The sequence below is a fragment of the Geospiza fortis genome, unplaced genomic scaffold (genome assembly GCF_000277835.1).
Source record: "Geospiza fortis unplaced genomic scaffold, GeoFor_1.0 scaffold78, whole genome shotgun sequence".
NCBI lineage: Eukaryota > Metazoa > Chordata > Aves > Passeriformes > Thraupidae > Geospiza > Geospiza fortis.
The window spans coordinates 5,166,840-5,189,937 of record NW_005054339.1 but is presented as its reverse complement, the minus strand read 5'-3'; the positions used below and the strand labels follow the sequence as shown (position 1 = coordinate 5,189,937).

The 23,098-nt window shown below is 37.8% G+C and overlaps 1 protein-coding gene across 13 annotated transcripts in view; it reads right to left on the bottom strand.

The window, feature by feature from the left end:
- Window positions 1-814: 814 nt before the first annotated feature.
- Window positions 815-23,098, bottom strand: part of SLMAP (sarcolemma associated protein) — a 78,497-nt gene continuing 56,213 nt past the window's right edge. For 9 of the 13 annotated variants that reach the window (XM_005422451.3, XM_031058143.1, XM_031058144.1 and 6 more), the window contains 10 exons: window positions 22,022-22,105; window positions 21,702-21,761; window positions 16,995-17,117; window positions 16,338-16,412; window positions 14,771-15,091; window positions 13,833-13,950; window positions 13,349-13,520; window positions 11,830-11,964; window positions 8,303-8,392; window positions 815-7,286 (listed from right to left, as the gene is read on the bottom strand). In XM_005422451.3, the coding sequence (XP_005422508.1) occupies window positions 8,309-8,392; window positions 11,830-11,964; window positions 13,349-13,520; window positions 13,833-13,950; window positions 14,771-15,091; window positions 16,338-16,412; window positions 16,995-17,117; window positions 21,702-21,761; window positions 22,022-22,105 (1,172 nt within the window). In that variant the 3' untranslated portion in view covers window positions 815-7,286; window positions 8,303-8,308. Of the gene's footprint in view, window positions 7,287-8,302; window positions 8,393-11,829; window positions 11,965-13,348; window positions 13,521-13,832; window positions 13,951-14,770; window positions 15,092-16,337; window positions 16,413-16,994; window positions 17,118-21,701; window positions 21,762-22,021; window positions 22,106-22,226; window positions 22,331-23,098 lie in introns of those variants that run through there. The other 4 variants (XM_031058148.1, XM_005422450.3, XM_005422453.3 and 1 more) reach the window with 2 other exon arrangements.

Below are 23,098 nucleotides of genomic sequence, written 5' to 3'. Positions count from 1 at the left end.
CTGGGTCTAAGGAAGAGAACTCTGCACTGGTGTTGGGAGACAGGAATTCAAGACGAACTTGTAACACATTAAATGCTACCAGCAATGTCTCATGAAGAGCAGCAGATATATTTATCACCTTTTTAGGTTTCCTTCCTCCCCTCTGACCATCTACTGCATCTGGAAGAATGTTTTAATGCCAATTCTGACTGTAACTTTTTAAATTGAAAAATAGAAAAGTTACCTGGGTCTTACACCAGGACTTACTGCTTGCCTGGAGTGAAACCATGTGTACTTAAACTGCACCCTGGGGTGGATCCAAACCACACAGTCTCCAAACAGGGAGGAGACTTTCCTTCCTCAAACTTGCTGAAATTATGTGACTCATTGAATGTCCTTTGCTTGAGTCAGCACTGAAACAGAACTCCAGAATTCCCTTTGATTTACAGTAAAGATAAATACTGTAGGATTGTTGGTCTTTCTAAAAGGATGATGAGTGACTGATCCCCTGAGGATGTCTCACCACTAAACCCACTTAACTCTTGCACAAACCAAGGTTGCATTCCTACCCTGTGCTCCAGCCCTTCCTTCCCTGGGTTCAGACCTGTTGGAGCCCAGCTTTACCATGTCACAGAGGAGGGAAGCTCATGTGGCTGCAAATCCCATTTGCACAAAGTAAACAGGTAAATAGATTCCAGCTTTGAAATCAGTTTTAATCAATTCATTAATTAGCAACTTGTCTTCTATCCCAGTAAAGAAGAGTGTAGCAGGTTCAGAAGTTGGGGAGTGCTGAAATTTGGAGTTAGGCTGAATGAAAGACTATGTACAATACAAATCAGCTTTCTGTTGTGATGTAAATTTATTCTCATAATTTTTACCATTTATTCATCCCAAAAGACATATTGCATATTTGGAACATTTTTAAAGTAAGAGCCACTGTATTCAAGACAAGAAGTAGTTTTGTCACATCAAAACTGATGACATATTCAATAAAATTATTTTCCAGAGGGGAAACCCTTACAAGAAATATAAATAGAATATAAACTTCATAAATGATCTAGCATGAAAAGATTAAAATAGCAAATTCATTCCATACTGAAGGCAGTACTTTACCATAGTGTGTGTGCGGTGTTTCTAAAAAAAAATAAATCCATGTCCCAACAGCGGGTACTGAAACAAATACAGGTAAGCTTTTGGTTACATTTTATTCCAATAGAACAGAATGAACTGATGACTTCACTCTTTTGTCTCAGTTACTGACTAATATGATCAGGTAATAAAACATTGCTTTTAGTTTAACCCAGGCTTTGGATTTGTTCATCAGACACGAGGAAGGGATGACACACTTTGGCAGCACATTGGCATTTTCAGGGTCTCACCTGACAGAACACAGGAATTACCTCTCCCTGCCAACATCTCCATTCCCACAGCTGAGAACCATTTACCCAACAACCTCAATTACACCTCACTCTCTCTCATGGCCACAGAACACCAGTGCCCATGTCCTGCTCCACCACATGCAAGCACAACCCCAGAACAGCACGGACACACATCCACATCCCTCAGTGCCTTGGAGCTGAGACACAGCCAGCTCTGGGAATGATGCTCACTGAGAAACTCAGTCACTGAACAACCTGGAATCTGAAATGCTTGGAGAGGGAAGTGTCAGAAATGTGCAAACAACATGATGGGGCTGAGGGAAGACAGTAAAATGTCTGATCCTGGGAAAAGGACTGGCTTTGCTTCATTCTAAGATATAAGCAGATCATAGAACAATCTACAGGAAGCAGTCAGCAAAAGATTCAAGAATGTAAAATAACTCATACCTGTCAAAGCATTTAGAAAATAAAATTCCCCTTTTCAAAGCTTTTTAAAAAATGAGTTTATTAATAGTGTTATTAAACCAAGACTTCTGTAAGTCATGACATTCCAATAAAGTGATCACTACACTACTATCACTGTTTAATAATGCAGAACAGCTGTCAGTTTGTGAAAACTAAGTGAAGGAATTATTCTATGAATATTTTCCCTATTGTGCTTCAGGGATCAACTTTTCTCTCACTACTGTTCAATAGCATATGATCAATAGTCTAAAATAAAGCTTTATGAGCCATCCCTATAAAACCTAAAGGGGAAAAAACCTCCTTCAGTGCTGTGCTGAACAGTGATGGGAACAGGCTGCTGCTTGGGCCTGCTGCCTCCAGTGGTTTTTACCAAATAATATTGCAAAGTCACATACCACAGGGTGCACCTCATATGGGGTGATGTGAGGAGTACAGTGATTTGATTGACAAAGTTAAATCTAGAAGCTAGAAGTCAGTGAATCCCCCCCAAAAAAAGTTCTGGTAGACAATCAAACCAGAATACCAGAGCAGGATATAAACCTTATTGTCTATTCATATGATGTTAGTATGGTAATAACTGTAAGGACATGTTCTGTTCTGGCATCTACTCTTCAAAAGGTAACATTTGGAAAATTAAAAATTGTTTAAAAAGCTGACAACAAAAACTAGAGGGATGAGGAAAAAAAATTTAAAATTCATTCATAAGATTGGAAGGTATGAACACAGTATGTCAAATCCCTAGATCAGGACAAGATTTGCAGCAAAACAACATCCTCCAAGAGAGATGTATTGGAGTTCCATTTTTGGAAGGCAAAGCAAGATGAACTGAAACACAGGGTTGGGGATTGGTTTGGGGTTTTTTTGAGAGAACAGTACTTGCTCACGTACCTTATCTACAGAGGCGACTGATCTTTTTTCTGAACTTTTTGAACTTCTCAAAGCAAGAATTCTTTTTTCCTAATGAATGCTGAACTTCTTGACATGCTGCTGCTGCTGCTGAAATCAGACTGAAGTTTTATGACTGGAATATCCAGATTAATGATCAGATGAGTTCCTCTTACCTTTACAAATGGGAACTCGAGCCTGTAATGTCCCTTCCCTTCAAAACCTGTGTTTCAATTGCTGATTGACCTTCTACTGCTGGGAGCCTTTAGTCAGACACTGGTAGCACCCAGATCTTAAGCAGGACTGAATGCAGCTCCTCTCTTCCAAGCAGAAGAACTTGGCTCTGGTTGGACAAACCTCTGCTCACTTTCAACAAGTTTGTACAAAGTAAAAACCCACGAAAGCCAGAAAGTAATCCCCTATACTGCAGCCCAATTCCCCACCAGTGAAGAAAGAGGAATTCTGTGTTCACAAGCATGTGCAAAGAGAGACTGGGATGGGCAAATCAGCTGGATCTGGGGAATTCAATGCAGCTGTTTGCAGGAAGCAATCACTCTTCAAACAGACCTAGAGGTATATGCAAGACAGAAGGAAAGAATATGGCTTCTAATTCTGTTTTATGATCAACTGCTATTATTAATAGGAGACTCAAATAGGAGACTCAAAATTTTGAGGCAGTTGCTAATGAAACACTAATGTGGATGAACAGCCAGAGGGGGAAAAGGCCCCTGGTGAAACCTGGCCAGCCCCACTTGCAGAGCCAGTGCAAAGGACAGTGGCTTCCCAAAAGCCATAGTGGTGACCTGGTGTTTTAGAGCACTCAGATGCTGCTGGTGGAATGAATTCGGCAGTGGATTTGTCATGGAAAAGATTCAAGCCAAAGAAATTATTCTTGCAAGTGGCAGAACCCTATGGATTAAGGCAGGAGACATTCAAAATCTTACATAAAGCACACAGAAATCTGGAACAGGTAACATACTTCAGAAGACTTGATTAGAAAAATAGCTCAGGGATATACCCCAAAAATACATGCACAGGTGACTGATTACCTTTGCTTCAGCTATCAGTTATCTGATACTAATTCTCACTGTTTCATGAGAACTCTTGCAATAGATTGTGCAGGCTCACAATTCTCCATTTAGCACCAAAAAAATCCAGACATTCTGCAAAAAGGATGACGCAAAGACTCTGGAAGAACGCATTTAATTCAGCTACAAGGAAAATCACACTATATTGTTCACATATTTGTATTTTTAAATAAAAGGCCTGATATTGTAGTCTCCATGTAGGTAACTTCTTTTAGAATTTAAAAAAGGTGCCTCCTTCAAGACCCCAGGACAAATCTGAAGAAGTGTTCAGATATTCTAAGATTTATACTAAATCTTCCAAATTGAACTAGCAACTGATAAAACAACTCTCTAACTTTGCTACTATGAGGAACCTTTTTAAAATCTCAAACTTCAGTGCAAGCTCAGAGCACTTGTTTTACAAGTGGAGCATCTCACATGTGTGAAAAACTGCTCGGTATAGAAACTCCAAGGCTCAGCTAACCAAGCGTAACAAAAGAAAGAACCTAAATATGAATGTAAAAGAGCACACACACATTTACCATTAAAAAAGCAATAAAAACCCAGAAAGGTTTGTGCAAGGAGTCCTTGCAAAATAACTCCACTTGGTGTTTTAGTATCAAAGCACTGAAGAACAGCACCTTCCCAGTTACCCAACCCTTCTCCAGGGATTCTCACAACAGAAGAGTGAACTGTGCATTTTAGCTCATTCCTCATCATTTTGAACATGCAAATGTCAAGAACTCCTGGAAAAGGCACTGTATTAGGGAACCACAGGTATACTTGTAAGCACAAGCCCCCATGCAATGTGTACTATGCACCTGTGTATAGAATATAAATATGCATACATGCACATAAGGAAATTAGAAATACTTCTCCTTTAATACAACCATGTTCAGCCTCAAACTGCAGCTCTCTGACGTGCTAAAGATTTTGGAAAACACAACCTTTGTCTTTAATACATGAACAAATTAAGCCCCAGGCAGACCTGCTGTGGTGCAGGGCCCCCCAGCTGCCCCCAGGGAACCTGGCACCTTCTCTGCTGCCAGGGAGGAGGGACCCCCGGCTCTGCCAGGCTCCACCTCCTCAGGCTACCAGCAGGAGGAGGGGAGGGAATCTACTGCAGAAGAAACAGTACCTGAAACAGGGACAAACAGGGAGTTTGAGATGCTGAAGAGGTGAGGAGGCAGCATCAGGCTCCCTTCCCCCTGCAGGGCTTTCCTCTATTGCCCAGGACCTGCAGCCACTGCTCCTCCCATCTCACCACCCCTGCCATGGGCACATCCACCCTGCAGCTCCAACACCTCTTCCTCCTCCATGGCAATATGCTCCCAAGCCTTCCAGGACTCTCTCCTACTCCACTTCCTTCTGAAAACCACAGACAGAGGGATCAGCTAGACCAAAACTTAAACCAGCACAAATGTGAAATAAAAGGTAAAAAAAAAAAGTCTTTTGCTCTTACTGGACATGCTGCAGACACTGGGCCTAGTAACTGTGGCAATATCTAGTGCAAAAGAAACTTAGCATGAATCTCTTGTTTTCAAATGACATTCAACTCAAACATGCATAGGGAGAGTAAAGTTATTTTATTAAATCATGCACATCACGTGTGTTAGTGCAAATAGTTTAATCTGTACTCCAGAAATTCTATTGTATTTTTATATCTTTACAAAATAGATTTAAAACAATTAATTACTTAAAAAATGTAATTCTGAAGTTAAGCATTTCAGAACAATATTTGCAATAACCTATATACAAGAGGTACTAAGTACCACTGGCATACGAGTGTTCTGTGGTTGGGTGGCTTCCTGCAACTGAAAAGGATGAAAAGGATGAAATGAATGAACTAAATGACAATAGTTATTTTCTACAAGTCACTTGTGGACTATTTTCTCCAACTAATAATCCTCCCAGTAGCAAATCCCATGTAACTTAAGATAGAACCTTTAATTAAAGGACAATGACCCTTAAAACCTCACAAAGTAAATTATATACTAAATTTCTATTTAAATATTTAAACTATGTGTCGATTGCCATAACATTATTTAAAGCCAATTGAATTGCTGAGATTACCTCCCTATTTTGAAGTTTCCTTTAGCAGAGCCATATTACTTTACCATTCTTTAACATATTATTTAAGTCTTTAATAAACTTTTTTGACAGAACTGTTGAGCTGAACAAGACAACTACTGTCTACATTTAATTCAGCACTAACTACAGTGATTCCCACCAAAAGTCAGCAAATAGCTATAGTTATAGTACTTAGATAAGGAAAATAAACTTTGTAATGGGGACCACTGCATCATACTTACAGCCATGTGATAAGGAGCCACAAAATTTTACTACCAAATTAAAATCATCTTCACCTGACAATGCTTCATCAGGTATATGATTCCAATTTTGTAGTATTTTATGTATCTAGATTTTCTCAGCTATCACAGACGTACTGTAGCAGTTCTCTTAATAAAGTTATGTCCACAAAAGCTTATTCTAAAGAGCTTCTCCAGCTCAAGTCAGAAGGTATCAAATGACTGAAAAAATAAACTGATACATGTGATATGTGAGAAGGTATTCATACTTTTAAAGAACGTATCTCTTTAAATATATGAAATTTAATAAATTACATTCAAACTAAAGTTAACATAAGTTGAATCAATGCACTATGTCCATCAAATGACCAAGTACTTGCTCCCAGAAACACCTTAGTTCACTCAAGAACACACACATGCTTACACTCGCACACGCGCACACTAAATACTTGAGGCTGGTCTTCACCATCAGCATCTCTATCTCTTTAAGGCTGGACATGAATTGTGTTTATTCCCAAAACCCATTAATAAAGCAATCCTTATGAAAGAAAAATATGCTTCCTTCGAAAGGCGTAGTAAGAGAAGTTTTCTTAAGTCTTGTTCCCAACAGCTCAGTGACTAACAGCAAGTAAAATGATACACTAGTTTAAAAAAAAATAGATCATACTGAAAGGCACTGAGCACACTGCATCTGTTTCCCAAGTATCTGCAAGGTTACTTGGCTTGGATGTCCAAATCAGTATTTTCCTCTTAAGTCTAGCAATCAGATTCTAAAGTCAGTGTCCACAACCCTAGCCATTATAAATAATTTGGTACCAAGAAGCCTGCTTTAGGCCACCATTATAGTATTCGGAATCCCAACATACTAATTTAAAACTTGCATGAAGTTGTAAGCAAAAATATTGCTCACAGAATGATGAATCACAATTTTATTCCCTCTTTATAGACAGATACATTTTATACAGTTTAAAGCAAATGACCCTACTGCTGTTCTCACGCAGAGCTGTGCTGTATTAAGAGGTAAAAAGGAAGATAATTAATCTGTTTTCCCTCAGTAAATGAATGTTGCCAGCTTCTAAAGGGAGGACGGTGTATGGATTCAACAACAGTTCTCATGGAGAAGCTCTGGTTAGGCCTGGGTACAGCACCACGGCTGTTACAGCAACCAAAGCTGCCATCACAGGCATCCAAGGCCATTGTCTCTGTGTGGAGAGAAAAAAGAAATCAATATCATATTTGCTCTAATTCATACTAATCAGTTTACCTGGTGGTTCCTGCAAGTCCTGAGTACCTGTTGGCAGGCATCACTACAATGTCACCCAGGAGCCCTGCTGCAGGCTAGTCCTGACCTGGAGCACCACAGCAAACCATGTTCCTCTAGCACAGCAACTCCACAGCTCTTGGTGACTGAGGACGGGCCGGAGGACTCTTGGCAGCTCCGTGTTCCCAGCTTTGTTACTGCACACACCTCAGAGAAATCTGCCACTGAACGTGCCAAGGCTTGAGATGTTTAAAACATGGCTCATGCCAAGTCAAGGCTACACAGAGGTTTATGCACATCTTTAACTTTTGACTCTTTAAAGCCAGATCTGTGACTTAGTTTGTAGCAGATCCTAACAACACCATTTTTAACAGACTGTCACAACATTGCATGACAACAATGGCATTTTAAAAGGAGGACACACTGAGAGACAAGAGAAAATGCAAGCTGAGAGTTCAGAATACAAACCAACCACCTATTTCTTGTCTTTTTTCCCATCTTTCCATCAGCAATAGTGAGAAAAATTAAGTGTTTAGAGCCAGAGAGGAATTTCTTAGTCCATAGATAGGAACCAAAGCTTGTTGAATTTTATTATTAGAGGCAAACTCTTCATTTTTCATAGTTAATTAGGCAATTAAGTTTTCTTACAAGCCCTAGCATTGCAGCATTGTGCAAAAGGCAGCCCATTTGCTAAAGACAAACTGAGACCGAGTTAGAAGAGGCACGTTCAAGCACCAGTTAGAACAAAATTCATTGTTAGAATTCAGGAAATCACAGAGATGTTAAATGATTAGTGGATTGCTCAGCTCGTCAGTGTCAACAGAATGGCATATTAAATGAAGGGTTTGCTTCAGGTAGAGAAATACCTGTGAGCATTTCACCATGCAGTATTTGATACAGAAATGGCACAAACAGGTGAGGGACAAACATACATTGACTGAACAGTAGTGCCTGTACCTTTCGCTACCACAATGGGCCGTAACACCAATACAGGAAAGCCAGGATTAGGCCGATGAATACGGCTGGGACGGGTTGTAATATGGAAGGCTAAAGAAGGGAAGGGATATTAAAAATCACTTTGTGCTATAAATCAAATCAGGTAAAGATGATTTAGAGAGGGGAAAATAAGTCAGTAAGTTTTGTTTTAAGTGAAATGTATTAAAGACATCTAACACATTACAGCATTGTCTAATCTGGTATACAAAGTTAGTACACCATTCTACTCAAATGAACAGGGATGTTTAAAAATAAAGGGAAGTAAGCAGAAAATGTTCCAAGAAACCTCTTATCACAACTTGGAATTTAGCACTTGAAAACAATATGAATGTTAAACTGATTTGCCTGTATCTTATTTAGAGTTAGTTTTAGTTTTTCTAAGTAAGAGGAAATCCTATTTGGATTTCTTGAGAGATGGACTCACACCAAATATTGGATTTTTCAGCTATTTCTTCATTCCTTGCTAGTTAGCCTTTTCCATTTTCCATCACCAGCCTCTGGAAAAACCATCTTTTTTCCTCCATTAGTGAATCAATTACAGCTATGTCCACAGGCAAACCCAGCAGTTCAGACATTTCCGTGGGATTGTAACGTGACTGTACAATCCACATCCAGTTACTACAGAGAAGCACATTTTTATCAGAGATACCACAAAGCTCAGCATCTCTGCCAGGTCAGCAGCCTTGTGACCAAATGCAATTCTGTAAATTGATCAAATGCTGCAGCTGGGCCAAACCAGCAGCTGGTCAGACTGCAGGGTTCATCCAGCTTATGGCTCCTCAGAACCATCCACACTTTTTCTCAGCTGTGTTCTACTCATGGAAACTACTGCACATTCTGGATGGAACAGCCTCTATCTGTGATATGAAAAATTAAAAGCAAAAATGGACCTAAATGCTTTTTAATCTGTCCTTGGAAGACATCTGCTTTCTCTGTATCCTACTCTATATATTTGTGCACATACAAAGACACACAGAGGTTAAGGTCAAACCATGCCAAATATTTTAAAAAATACTGTTTGTGCTGAAGCTACCTTGATTTTGATCAGTCAAATAAACAAATTATAAATTCATGCTTTACTTTTCTAAAACATGGTGATTAGTAAGTAAAATCTCATCCTGTTTTGAATTTGTAAGAATCACTAATTCATAGAACCTCCAATATGGTTCAAAATACAGGAATATTAGAAGGTATTCTAGTCTTGTTCAATTAATTTTTTTTTTCAATCAAGGCAAATACTTAACAGAAAAATTATGTGTAACTGTTGAAGACTTTTTCATGCAAGATTATTTTTGTGTCACGGGTGCCACGAATCACAGTGCCACCTTCCCACAGAAAGCCTGTTGGCAGAAATAATCACAGCAGTGTTCAAAAAGTGCCAGAGGTTTAAATCAACCAGAGCAGCTGATGTTCTCAAACCATTCAGATCATTATATCTGTTGTGTAAAGCGCATCAGGAAGTAACCAGTGGCTACAAGCATGCAGACACAAGTGTTCACCACACCGCTAAGCATTTCAAAAACACAACACTGCCATCTTTTATAAAAGTAAAACTTAAATATTCAAACTTAATATTTCAATGATATCCCAAATGGAGTACAGAAGCTTGTCTTTTGTAACATTTGATGATTCACTGAACAATTCTATACATTAAGTTATACACATTCTTGGCAAATGAAACCAATGATAAATATCCATCACATTCAATGAGAGCACCTCCAAATTATTAGATTTTCTCCTCACAAGCTTATCAATACATAACAAATCTCCCTATTGTCAAGGAGTATTTAACTCCGTGCTTCAATAAAATTGTGCATCTTTTTTTAGAATATGAAGATATGCAAACTCAGACACAGATGGGCTGCAAAAAGGAACAAATCCCACAGTGGGAAGTCACTTTCTGTCCTCAGAAATGAAGTAGCAGATAATGATTCCAGCATAAAGGGGCAATGGTACTTGAAAAATTTGACCTTGGAACTCAGCCCAGTATCCATGATGTTTGAAACAATCCCCAAGATGGATATGTTTTACATTACAAACTGTGAGTAATGTTTGGTGAGCAGTGAGTTTGCCCTTATATGGAGGATGCTCTTCATCACACCCTGACCTCCAGGTTTCAACTGTCACAATTAACTCCTCCTTTGCAAGCAGCTTTTGGCAACTGCTGTGGTTTCTGCTTTCACTTAAATACTCACCTCTAATTCTCCCTAAAATTTCCTTTCAGTTTTTCCACTTTCATCAGGTGCTCCAATTTCCTTCACAGTATTTCAATCCTTTACTTTTCCCCCTTTTCCACTGATCATTTTGATTCTGAGATTAATCTTTTTAACAGAGCAGAAAATCTCACATTCACTATTATTTATTCAGTGTGATCTCTTCTATTAAAATGGAGTGGGGTTTTAGTGTGGTTGTTTTTGACTTCTGCTTTAAGTAAGTCAAGTAACTCTGAGCACTGCAGAAAAATCCTAAGCAAGAATCAGGTTCCAAGAGAATGATGAAACCATATTTCTGAAAAATGTCTGAAAAAAGTGAGAAAGGCTTTGAATTCTTTACATCTTTGACAGCTCCGTGATGTTCAAGGTTTATATTCAAGAATTAATTATGGCCAGGATATTCATACAAACTTTAAGCATCCAGCTGATTTAGAGGATAGGACCTGCAAAACTTTCCTCGTAGTCAGAGAAACAGTTGCTAAAGTCTGTTACAGAGCATTCATTATCCTCCTGTTTTGTACTGTGCCTTACAGGAGCTGTTCACCCTGCACTGGCCACAGAGGCAGTACTGGAACACAAAACCAGCCCCCCCAGGGTTGTAAGGGACCTAAAATAAGGCTGTGACCGCCTTATAATGCGTCTGCCACACCCTTAATGTTGGACAGATTTCAGAATCTCAGTAAAATAAAAAGTTGCCTCTAGCTGGCAACTCAGTTCTAATGATACAACCTTTCAATTAAATTGAAAACCAGAAAGCACTGTTTTCATTAGTGAATAGAAAGAACAGTTCTACTGAACTGCTTAAAGCATGAGCCCACCAGAAATAACCATGGTTAAGAAGCATAAGCAAGAGTAAGGTGGGAACATCCATTGTAATCAATACCAATAAAATGAGAGCAGTTTGAAAAGGTTTACTCAATTCATCTGGATACAGGTTTGTCAGCTATTGCCCCTGCATCATGCTTTGAAATCAGAAAATTTTACTTAGTTCTGGTTCAGTAGTATTTAAGCCACATGTTTTCAAGAGAGCAGGTACCTAAGGACATACTTAAAACTGTCAAGCAACTGTAAATTTAACTTTCATGTGTAATTGTAACAGTGTAATGATCTGCAAATCTGCACAGGTAGGACCAGAATGGAATTTTGCATAATATGGTACCCATTTTTTTTTCTCTAAAAGTTCATCCTTTTCTATTTGACTCTTCCATATTCCTACAATCAATAGAATTGCCTGTGTCATAACCGGACTTCCCCACACATTTGGTACAGACTTACATTGTTTCCTTTTTCTTGTAGCAGCTTCAGGTTTTCTTTACATTGTTTGAGCTCCTCCGTGAGTGACTGGTTTTGTTGTTCAGCCACCTCATACTTGGCCTTCAGCTCTGAGAGCACAGTCTGTGTTCTTTCATACTAAAGACAAAGAGAGAACAATGTGTGGACCCCTGGATACCCAGCACATGCTGACATCTGCTTAGCACACAGCTCCCTTTGCTGTCATCTGCCTAGACTGACTCGCCTTGCATCACTGCACTCTCTTTTCATAAAAGCAGGGTAGAATTTAGATTTCCTTTTTTCTAAATTAATTTTTTTTTGCCCAGCTTGGCAGGGCTAGGACTACTAAACCCAAGGAAACACAAAATAAATGCAAAGCTTTAATTAATCTCTCATACCAATTATTCACTGTCATATTGGAAAGCACTGTAAAAACTACAGAGATGAAACAAGAAATAGGGGAACAAGGAGTCCTTCACATTTGAATAGCGGTCTTACAACTAGGCTGCAGCTTACACCCCTCTAATAGGTGCAAAATTCAACACATTGTATGAAGTAAATCAAACCTCCTTCCCACACAGCAAATTCAAACATACGAGCAAGGCAGGCATAAAAAAAAATATTATGCCTTGTTACTGTCATACCACAATCCTCAGTGTGGGTCAAGTACAAACAGTACTGGGTGAATGGGACATGTTCCTACAGAATGGGTAGTTCTTCCTTTTTCAAACCCACATCCCATTTTTCCTGTTCTAGCAGTTCTCCTGACTGTGCTTAATAAGGACAGAACCAATGACCTTCAGTACTGGCATTCAGCACAAATTTAGAAGATGAGGCATCTTTACAAATACTGATCTGATTACAAAACAGATTAAGACAACTGGGATTTTCAGATTCTGAGAATTGTAAGGAATGTGACATGGATAAATTAATCATGGAGTAAACGAAAGGACTGCAAAAGAAACTAAGAACAGTGACTGGGGAAACATTCAAAATGTTCACAAGAGGAAGCACTAAGTGTTGGAGACTGTGGCCTTCTTGCAGACAATCTTTAGAGGCCAGGCAGATTAAATACATGCTCAGAATGCTGACTCTTCCTTATGCACTTACAAATCCATTAAGATAAAAGATCTTTGTAAAGAATATGTAGTCCCATTGCCAAATAGAAGAGTTCAAATCTAAGTGGGAAGATTAGACTGTGAAAATTAACTTTGACTCATAACAGCTAAAAAAACTCTGAATAATGTTTTACCTGTCTGAACATCTTAAAAGTAAATTCACTACAGTAATGCACGTAAGTTTAGGAAGTTCTCAAAGAACACATGTATTTACTCGAAGTCTTCCCTTTTAGATTTGACTCCCAGTTTATATTTTCATAGCTACCATTTAAACTGCTTGCTATAAACATGTAAAAAAATTATTTACTAGAAAAAGTAAAGAATTAAAAGTCCCTTTTCTTTTAGCTTCAACAGGTCAGTCATTGAGCATTACATTCTTGCAAAATGGAAATATTTCATGTTACCTCTTTCTGAAAATCTTTTGCTTGACTTTCAGCTTCACTGAGTTGAGTTTTCAGACTGGCTGCATCCCGTTGATGTTTTTCTCTCAACGATCCCATCTGATTTTCAAGTTCCTTCCGAGACATTTCAAGAACACTTATATCGCTGGTTAGCGCTAAACTCTGTTTCTGAGAGCTGAAAAACAAAATCCAATTGATTCCTTATGCATTTTAAATTTACATAAATTGGCACTTTTCACCCTTGAAAGTTTAACATATTGGTTTTGATGTGTAAATACCAGCTTAGAGCAATCATAGAAATATAGACCATTATTGCCTCCCTAGCAGAGTGCTGACACAAAAGGCTGGCCATGGTCTTGCTTTTAAATATATGTCCACAGTTTGCTGTGTATAATTAACATTTAGTATCTCTTTTGGGAGGAAAAACCACCATCAGCAAAATTCTTCAGCTGCTGTGGTATCCCCCAGACAAACCTTGTGCCCTTACCTAGAAAGCTCCTTCTCTTGTCTCTGAAGTTCAGACGTAAGTGAAGTATTTTCCTTCCTCAGTTTAACACATTCAGCTTCCAGAGCAATCCACTCTGCCTTCAACTTTTCAAGTTCATCTGCAATGAATAAGTTAATTCAATTAAGTAAAACTATTTCATGACTGCTTCAAGGAACACCAGCTGATTAGTGGAGGAAAAGCTGGTAAATCTCAAATTTACTTGTTTGTAATCATGTCACATGAATTCTCTCATGAGCACCTGTAAAACATTACACTATCTTCTACTGTTATAAGGTTTATGACCCAGTGCCTAACAAGTTACTTTTTTCATTAAAGCTTTTTCTAAGGCACAAAGGAGTAGAAACCAGTCTTTTTATGGGTCAACTCTAATATTTTAGAAACAGTGCTAGAAAAGTATATTTGAAGAAAATAATTTCCAAGGCTTGAAAATAGCAAGAGAATCACTAATACCATGCCTCTGTTTCAAGGAATAGAATGTTTAAAGCAATAAGCTTTAGTGACAGTTTGGTTTGAAAAGTCAGGAGCTCCCCCTTAACAGTCTTAAACTATAGAGAAGTTACACAAGTCCTCGTGGAAATTTTTTGGCAGCAGTATGAATCCCTCAAACTGTACAAGTTTTCCATCCTTTCTAAGTGGAATTACACTTGGTCTAGTAATGTCAAAGAGTAATTTAGCCATAAGTTAGTTTATGCATAATTGATAACAACTGTTTAATGAAGCATGCAAAATGTCTTTTTTTGTGTGCACCACAAGCCTTGGTGCACAGAGATAAATACATACAGGTGTATGTACACACACACACACACACACACACACACAGAGTGAATGACCACAGAGGGACAGAGAAACAGTGATTTGAGTAACTGGCATCCACCACAGTGGGCAGGATGCTCTGGGACATCCTTTCAAGCAAGTACCTTTCAGGCGAGAGGCCTCCTCCCTCTGCTGCTCCTCACACTGCTGGCACTTGAGCCGAAACCGGGATTGCAGATTGACAATTTCTTTTTCATAGTCCGAGGCATCGTTCCTCCAGCGGTCAAGCTCCGCTCGCACCGTCTGCAGCTCAGCTTGCAAGGCAGAAATATCTGTGTCTCGTTCTGACGCTGCTTTTTCTGCTACTTTTTGAAGTGACAGAATCTCATTTTGAGCACTGACTAGTTCATTTCGAGTGGCTGAAATTTCATTCTCCTTCTCCTTGCGAAGATTCTCAATTTCTTCTTGTAACCTTCGCAACTGAGCTGGAAAGCAGACATTCATGTCAATATTTTTTCAAACTGTATTTACAATAAACTTAAAAACCTTACCTCCCTCTCTCAACACATCGATATTTAAGAGGGCTAAAGAAGCCTAATGCAATTGAAAAAATATATTTATCCTGTCAAATGCTGTACCTTAAAGAGGCAAGTATGTGGGCCATGTAATACAGAGAGTCAAAAGAAAGAAAAACCCTAAACCTAGGCAGTAAATGCAGCCTAGGGCTCATGCTGTTTGCACGGAAAAAGCTGTAGAGGAAGGCATGTTGTGGTAGTTTTGTGTTCCCCTTGGCATGCCTTTTTCACCTGCAGTGCGCCTGGAGCCCTGGGCTTCGTGGTTTTCAAAACCCTAACCCTAGGTGTAACCCTAACCCTAACCCTAGGCAGCAAAAGCAGCTAGGGTTAAAGCTGGTTTTGATGAAAAAGCTGTAGAGGAAGGCATGTTGTGGCAGTTTTGTGCTGCCCTTGGCATGCCTTTTGCAGCTGCAGTGTACCTGGAGCTCTGGGCTTTGTGTTTTACAAAACTCTAACCCTAGGTGTAACCCTAACCCTAAGTGCCTCAGTAGCTCTTCAAACTAACACTTGCTCTAAGGAAATGACAACATAACATAGCCTTTTTTGACCTTAAGGCTGGACAGACTGACAGACTCTTGCCAACGAGCTCACTCACATGCATGAATGATAAGTTAATGTGATACAGAACACCTGACTCAGAAGTTGTGTAAATCATGGATTACATCCTGCTGTATCCATTTTGGGCTGAAATGAGCACAATTGATTATATCAATTTTTAAAATAGCGTGGACAGGGTCTCTGTTGCAGCAACTTTACTGCATGCTCTGATGCTGGATGTGGATCTGGATGAAAAATTCCTTTAAGAGGATCCTATAATGAAGTAAAGAGACTGACTAGCACAAAACACCTAAAGCTTCTGAGTGCTCTGAAGGCCACCACAGTAAGAATCTCTGGATCATCTAGAACTGGGAAAGACTAAAAGGAGATGAAGAAGAGGTCCCTATTACAGATTACACCTTTTGCATTTTTTAAGTTACTATTACAACCATAGGAATTTAAAGGAAACATTCCACAACAACATTCAAAGATATAGTGAAAGAAATCAGATTTAAAACATACACTCAACTAAACATTTTCCTTTCTTAGTGACTATGATGCCACAGAAACAGTCAAAACTATATAGCTTCCCTAAAGAGTGGGGGAAAAAAAATCCTACCTTGCAGAGCATTTATTTGCTTGTTGGATTCTTCAACTTGCACTCGATATGCTTTTCTCTCTTCTTCCAAGAGAGCTACAAATAAAAGTGAAAATGTGCCCAAGAGTTTTTGTTAGTGACATGAATTTCACCTGTGTAATTAATTTTAGTCACAATCTCTCCTTCAGTGAAAAGATTAAGCAAACATATTACTTCAGAATGTTATCGAAAGTAGTAAAACTGTGTAAGTAGTTTAATAAAAGTTAATACTAAGACATCATTCCATTATTGTGGTAGTATTACAATTAATTTGAAATTGATATAATCTGTTGCCTGATCTGAAAACTCCATGTGTGCCTAAAGGCAAACTGGTGTAAGAGGAAGGAAAAAAAAAGATTGTAAATACAACCCCTAATGCACACTGAACAATATGCAATTAAACTGAACTAAACTATTTGCTCTTAAAAACAACAGAGCTACATAGCTGATAGGATGATCTAACAAAGAACTACCACTGAAGACATTCAATTACATCCATTATCTAAATGAAATAAGGATGAAATCTACTGAGTTCAAGGATGTATTCAATACTATGAAAACATGTTGGTTTATCTTGAACTACCTGATATATACAATTTTCATGAATACCCTACAGAACCAAGTTGATCTGGGTCTCACCTTGAAGTTCAAAGCATTTTTGTTTACTTGTCCTAGCTAGCTCTTGGGCTTCAATCAGCTCCTTGTGCAGTTGCTGAATTTCTTGCTTAGCCTCAGTCTCTGATTGTGCACCCTGCAATTCATCTGACAAAAGAACATTTTCTTTGAATCATAAGTTTGTACAACAGCTTCATTTGCGCTGCCATGTGCTGATTGGCAACTTTTTACTCAAATGTTCAAAAGTTAGTTAATGTAAACTCAAAATTAGATTAATCAAATATTAGCAAAAATATTAATATACTTTTAAAAGTAGTAAAACATATGCAAACCTTAAAGCATTCATTACTTATAACATGCAATATAAAACAAAAATTAACAAGGAAGAACTAGAGAGTTAAAAAAAACCTGTATAAATTGGCAAGGACTTCTGTATTGACAAAAACAAGGAACAACAAAAGCTTAAGACAATCCTTGGCTGTGTTTACAGCTTGTCTCTTTTTAAAGGAAGCTGCCCTAAGCCTGTCTCAGTGCACAGGCTCAGGCAAGAGCTGCTATTCCATGATTCACTACTGCCACCCACCCACCACATTGCCAGGCTCAGCCTCTCCCTCTCCCTCTGAGGACCAACAAGGAAAGGAAAAATTTAGGGAAATTTCCTAAAATAAAATTAAGAAAAAGAAGAAAATTCCAACCTCCTTATTTCATTTAGTAGCCTTAGTGAATAGTAAGATAAATATTGCACTTGATTTTTTTTTTAAACTGAGTCTTAAAATACTAGGTATGTCTTTAATATGATCATAAATCTATGCACACGATTTAAACTCTAAATAAAAACATTTGCTCTTCCCCATAAATTTTGCATTAGCTAAAACACATATCAAATGCCTCTTGGGCTTATAAGAGAAGACTTGCAGTCACAGAAAATAAAATACTTTGACAGCTTAAGTTTTGGAGGAATTTAAAAGAGGAAAACAGTATTTGTTACTAAGAGCAGTGTCCTCTAATGGGCACACATCTAGAAATTAGATGCGGGAACACTCCAGCCTGCAGGTATCTGCAAAGCCAGCAACAGCATCCAGCAAACTCTCATTTACTAGATTTTCCTTAAGCAGTATCTGTGCACAAACTGATCTTTCAGTAGGACAAACAGCACTAATAAACTCTATGGGGAGAGGGCTGAAACTTCATATAAAGCTTGTTTGGTGAGAAAGGTAAAGGAAGAAAACTGGTGAAAGAATTCCAGCTGTGTATCATGAGAGAGGGTGGAAAAAAAAAGGGTTACACAGTTACCTGGTCAATAAATGTCTGCAACTATAGACCACATGGATTTAAGATAAAGGCTTAGAAAAAAATACTATTTTGGTTTGCCTAGACTTTGCATTAATAAGGAAAAAAAAAGAAACTATAATTTAGTTCATCATTATACTCTTGACATTCATATTCAGCTGTATATGTTATCAATAAAACAATTATAGATTTTTTTTCTTGCTCTCTTAATTAAGAAAATTGTTTAGCAAATCATGCTAAAGTCTTCATACTGCATCTCTCTAAGGGGCTGTTTTTCCTGCTCTCACAGTAATGAACTGGTGGGTTTGAGCAGAGCTGAGAACACACATGTGCTTTTAGACTTTTTCAGAACAAAATTATGAGAGCAGAAAGAACAGAGAGGACTTCATATTTCATCCAAATACTTTGTTTTATGGTTTATTAGCTCTAAATCCAAGTTTCTCTTTACTGAACATGTTTTGTTCTTAGCTTCTCATGGATAAAGATTTAGAGCAATTAGACTTTCAACCCTCTTTAATGAGACTTTTCAGAAGAAATGGATGAGGAAGTCGACAAATTATGCTCAAATCATGCCTGATAAAGAGGCAGTGTCCCAAATCCAACAACAGACACCCTAAATGAACTTTTATGGTGGCAGCATTTTCTAGTCAATGAAAGCACACATCATAAAAGACAGTACTGCTTCAAAAGAGATGAGAGGAAAACTTTCCTACATCAACACAAAAGGGGAATTCCCATGTGCCTGACAAATATAGTTTTGGGGCTAATTCTAGTTTTGAAAAGTACTTCTTCACTAAGTAGGATTGCCCTATTTACAAACAATAAAGCTACTAAATATCATTATGCTTAGAATGAGTACCCTTTAGAAGCAAATTCACATCAGGGCTAACTGTCCCCAGAGAAGGCGAAGGAGTTACCATTAATTACAACAAGGTGCCAGAAAGAATTAAATAAAAAAGGAAAGGTCAAGTACAGTATTTTTTCTTCCTCATTCATTTTTTCTACCTCGTGGACAATTTTAATCTGTGATCAGTTTGTTTGCCACATTTTAAGAAATGTTCTCAATTAACACCACTTTGTCTTCCACACAAATACAGTGAGGCTTCCCATAACATTGACTCTAATGACAAGTATAAAATTGTTTAAAAAAATTTTTAAACAACTTTAGTTTAAAAATTATTTTTGATAATATAAATAATACACAAGCCCACATAGGCTGTGGTCTTAACTGGTCCTTTATCTGTATGTGCCTGGCCTGTGGTAACAACTTTATGAGCAGGCTGGTATTTCTTCAAGCCTCGCTTCCAAAAGTTTACCTTCAGAATTTTGCAGGATTTCTCAGGTTATTTAGAAGACAATTTTCAGGGCACTCAGGTGAAGTCTGACACAACAATTACAACCCTGAGGTTTTTTTTTTTAGCTTCATAAGATCCACATGAAGGAAACTGCATAATATATTTAAAATAAAGTATCTGGTTATTCTGACAAAACAATGGTTCCCAAACTTTCTGAGCTGACAGACCACTGCTGATTTTCAAAATTTCTTATGTAAATTACCACTATCCAGCAAATCCTCAGCTGAAACATTTCCTACTAAGATTCCATGGATCACTCTTGCAATTACTATGAAAACACAAGGACACTGGTAAGAACAAGATTACCAGACTTCCAATGACATTTACTGCTCCTTTCCATCTGCTTAACATTTACCTGCCCTTAACTTCGCAATAAGTAGTCACCAACAGCCTGTTTAAACAGAAGTGTCCAGGGAACTGTTATGAATGGTTAATAAAGTCATTTACCTTGTGGGGGAAAAAACAAAGCCAACTAATCTGTCACAGCTTCCTCCCTTCCCCTCCTTGACAGATTCTGACTTGTAGAAACTTAAATTAAATCCTGAATGCATTCAAAAATTTTGACAGAAAATGCTTGGAGGAATCTACAGCAACGAGAAGTCTCATAATTTTCCTGTTCCATTAATTTCTTTTGTAAATTTCAACAAGACCTCTGCCTTTTCCAGCGGCCGTTTCTGCATTCCAAACAGCCGCCAGATCAAAAATGTTCTCGCTCTTCCTTAATTATATGGCTGCATAACAAGTCCACTTGAAAACCTTTCTGAGGCAAATCAGATCCTTTTTAGGACAAAGTCAGGCACATGAAGTCGGTCTCTGAAAAAAAACTCAAGCAAAACCGTGGGTTTATAGAGTCTTCATAAAAATTAAAAGGGCAAATGATTCATTGCACAGATATTTTTTAATGGTTTTGTGAGAGCAAAATAGGAAGGCCCATAAATAGCCTCAAGAGGAAAAGTTGCTGCCAACCTCAGTTTTATAACCAAAAATAAGACTGCTATAGTCACTACAAACACCATTATCAAAGTCTACCTTCTAGCATAGAAAGTCACTAAACATACTTGTTATTAGTTGCAGACATTAGAGCAAACTCCAAACGGAACATGCCCGGTATCTCAAACCCTCCCTTCTAAACTGCTTTGCTGAACTGATGTCCACTGGGAAACATCAAACTCAATTTTATACACGTCGCCAAACAGCAAAAGTAATTTGTGCAATTTCTGGAAGTCTTTCTGTCGTAAAATTAGGGAGTGTAAACAATTGCAGGGAAAAGCTCTTTTATTGGTCTCCTACGTTCCGTTATGGTTTCCTTTTTTCCTGAGTCACAAAGAACTGCGACATTCTTTTCCTTGTGATCTCAATAGGAGCATAATTTTACAGATCTTATCAAGTGTCTAATTGTTAAAGAAGCATAAAATGATTTTCAATAGGCTAAATGTAATAACTATTACGCCACAGAAATCTTCAGTAATGAATATGTAAATATCAGCTTGCTTACTAAGTATATGCCTTCAATGCATAAAAACCAATAAAAATTTTACATTTATAGAAACGAAGCTCAAAGTTAAGCCCCAGCCATAATTCCAAATACAGTTACAATACAAACTTCCAATCTTGATTGTGTTAAAAAAGAAAATCTAAAATCTTGTTTTGTTTAACCCATCAGCTGCAAACTGACAGAAGCCTTTCTGACACTGATGGAAGCTATGCAAGTAAAATTTGACAATGCTTAAAAAATGTCAGTGGTGGAACAATCCCTCCTCTCCCCAGCTATAATCTTAAAAGTGTACTGACTCTAATTCTCAAGTCAAAGTTGTAACATGTAAATTCCTAGAACAGCGTTGGTGAGTACAGAGATTACATTTATACACAGATGATTTCTATAGCAACACTCGAAAGTGTGGTTTTATATCACTCAAAGGAGTCATTACTAACATTTAAATTTAACTCTTCCCTACTACATGACTAACATCTTTGAATTCCAGAATTCTATTTTAACTATTTTTTTATTATTTGATAAAAAGCAGGTAGATAAAAAGATTACATATACAGATTATGCATCTGAAATTGAAAAAGTAAATTTGTTTACCTTTTAGAAGAGCTACTTTGACAATAGGTTCATTTAGATCTTGGTCATCCATTTGAGCATCTAAAAAGAAACCCCACACCTTTCAGAGAGCAGGCAGACTGCAGACAGTTCTCATATACACATTCTGTACATGGAGAGAAGATTTTATGCCCTTCTCAATTTACAAGAGTCAAATTATGAAGCCGCAAAATAGACAACACTGCTCCAAGCTTGTCTCGAACTCTGTATAATATACTCCATTCTTTTAAGAAAATGCTCATTATTACCTAGATTTAATTCAAACTAATTAGAGGTTACAGAAATCTCAGTTACACTCTTACCTGTAGTGTCGTCGCTGCTTTTTTCCTTGCTTGGGCTAAGGGTGTCAGACAAATCGTTCGATTCTTTGACTCGTGCTTGGTTTTCTGCAAGAGACAAGGAAAAGCAACTACAATCAATAAATGCTTTGTTCATAATTTCTCCTGTACACCAAACTACTGCTAAATGTCAAGAGAAAACAACTTGGTTCAAGAAACAGTTAAAAACCTGCTGGGTGCTTATTTCTTTGCAAGCCTGGGCTAAAATGGATTCCACATCCCTGGAATCATTAACCCAGCCTAGCCTCTAATAAGGGATGCAATCGCCTCGTGCACAGCTTGAACCTGGGTTAATGCTGCGCTCTTGCCAGCTGGAACTGTGCAAAAGCTGATTCAATCAGCAAACAAATAAGAAAAGAAAACTAGAACAATGCAGATACTGTAGCAAGTCAAAGAAACTGCTGTTAAGAATAAAACTGTGTTTCAATATTTTGGACAAATTACATAATAACAAGTCTTGCACATACCGTACTGTTCAAAAGAAGCATAGTGTGAACCATTAAAGAATCACAGCAATATAAATTAATACATTAGTTTCTAGAAAGAACTTTCAGTTTAAATTGTATTAAGAGAAACAGTGTTATGTCGTTCCCACAAAAAAATTACCTTCGTGAAATATCTGTTCATATATAATTCAGCACTTTGTTACATGCAGCTTAGTGTGAAGGCACACAGTTGTTTTTGATGGGCTTTTTTGGTTTGGGTTTTTTTGTTGTTGTTGTTGTTTGGATTTTTTTGTTTTGGGGTTTTTTTCCCCAGCTCTAGACTTTTCGTAGAGACCACATATTTTCAAAATTAAGGGGATTTAATTACACCAGTGCATCTTTGTCCCACACAGAATCACCCCTGACTCAAAGTCTAAATATTATACATGATGGAAAGAAATTTTTAAAAATTTTTCTTAAATAACAATTACTGTTTAGTTCTGATAGCTCCATTAAAAAGAGCAGACCATTTCTGGTGTGGGCTAACCCAGCAGGTCTGTCAGCAAGGAACTGTCACCAACATACAGGTGAGGTTATGCAAAATGAAATCTTTCTT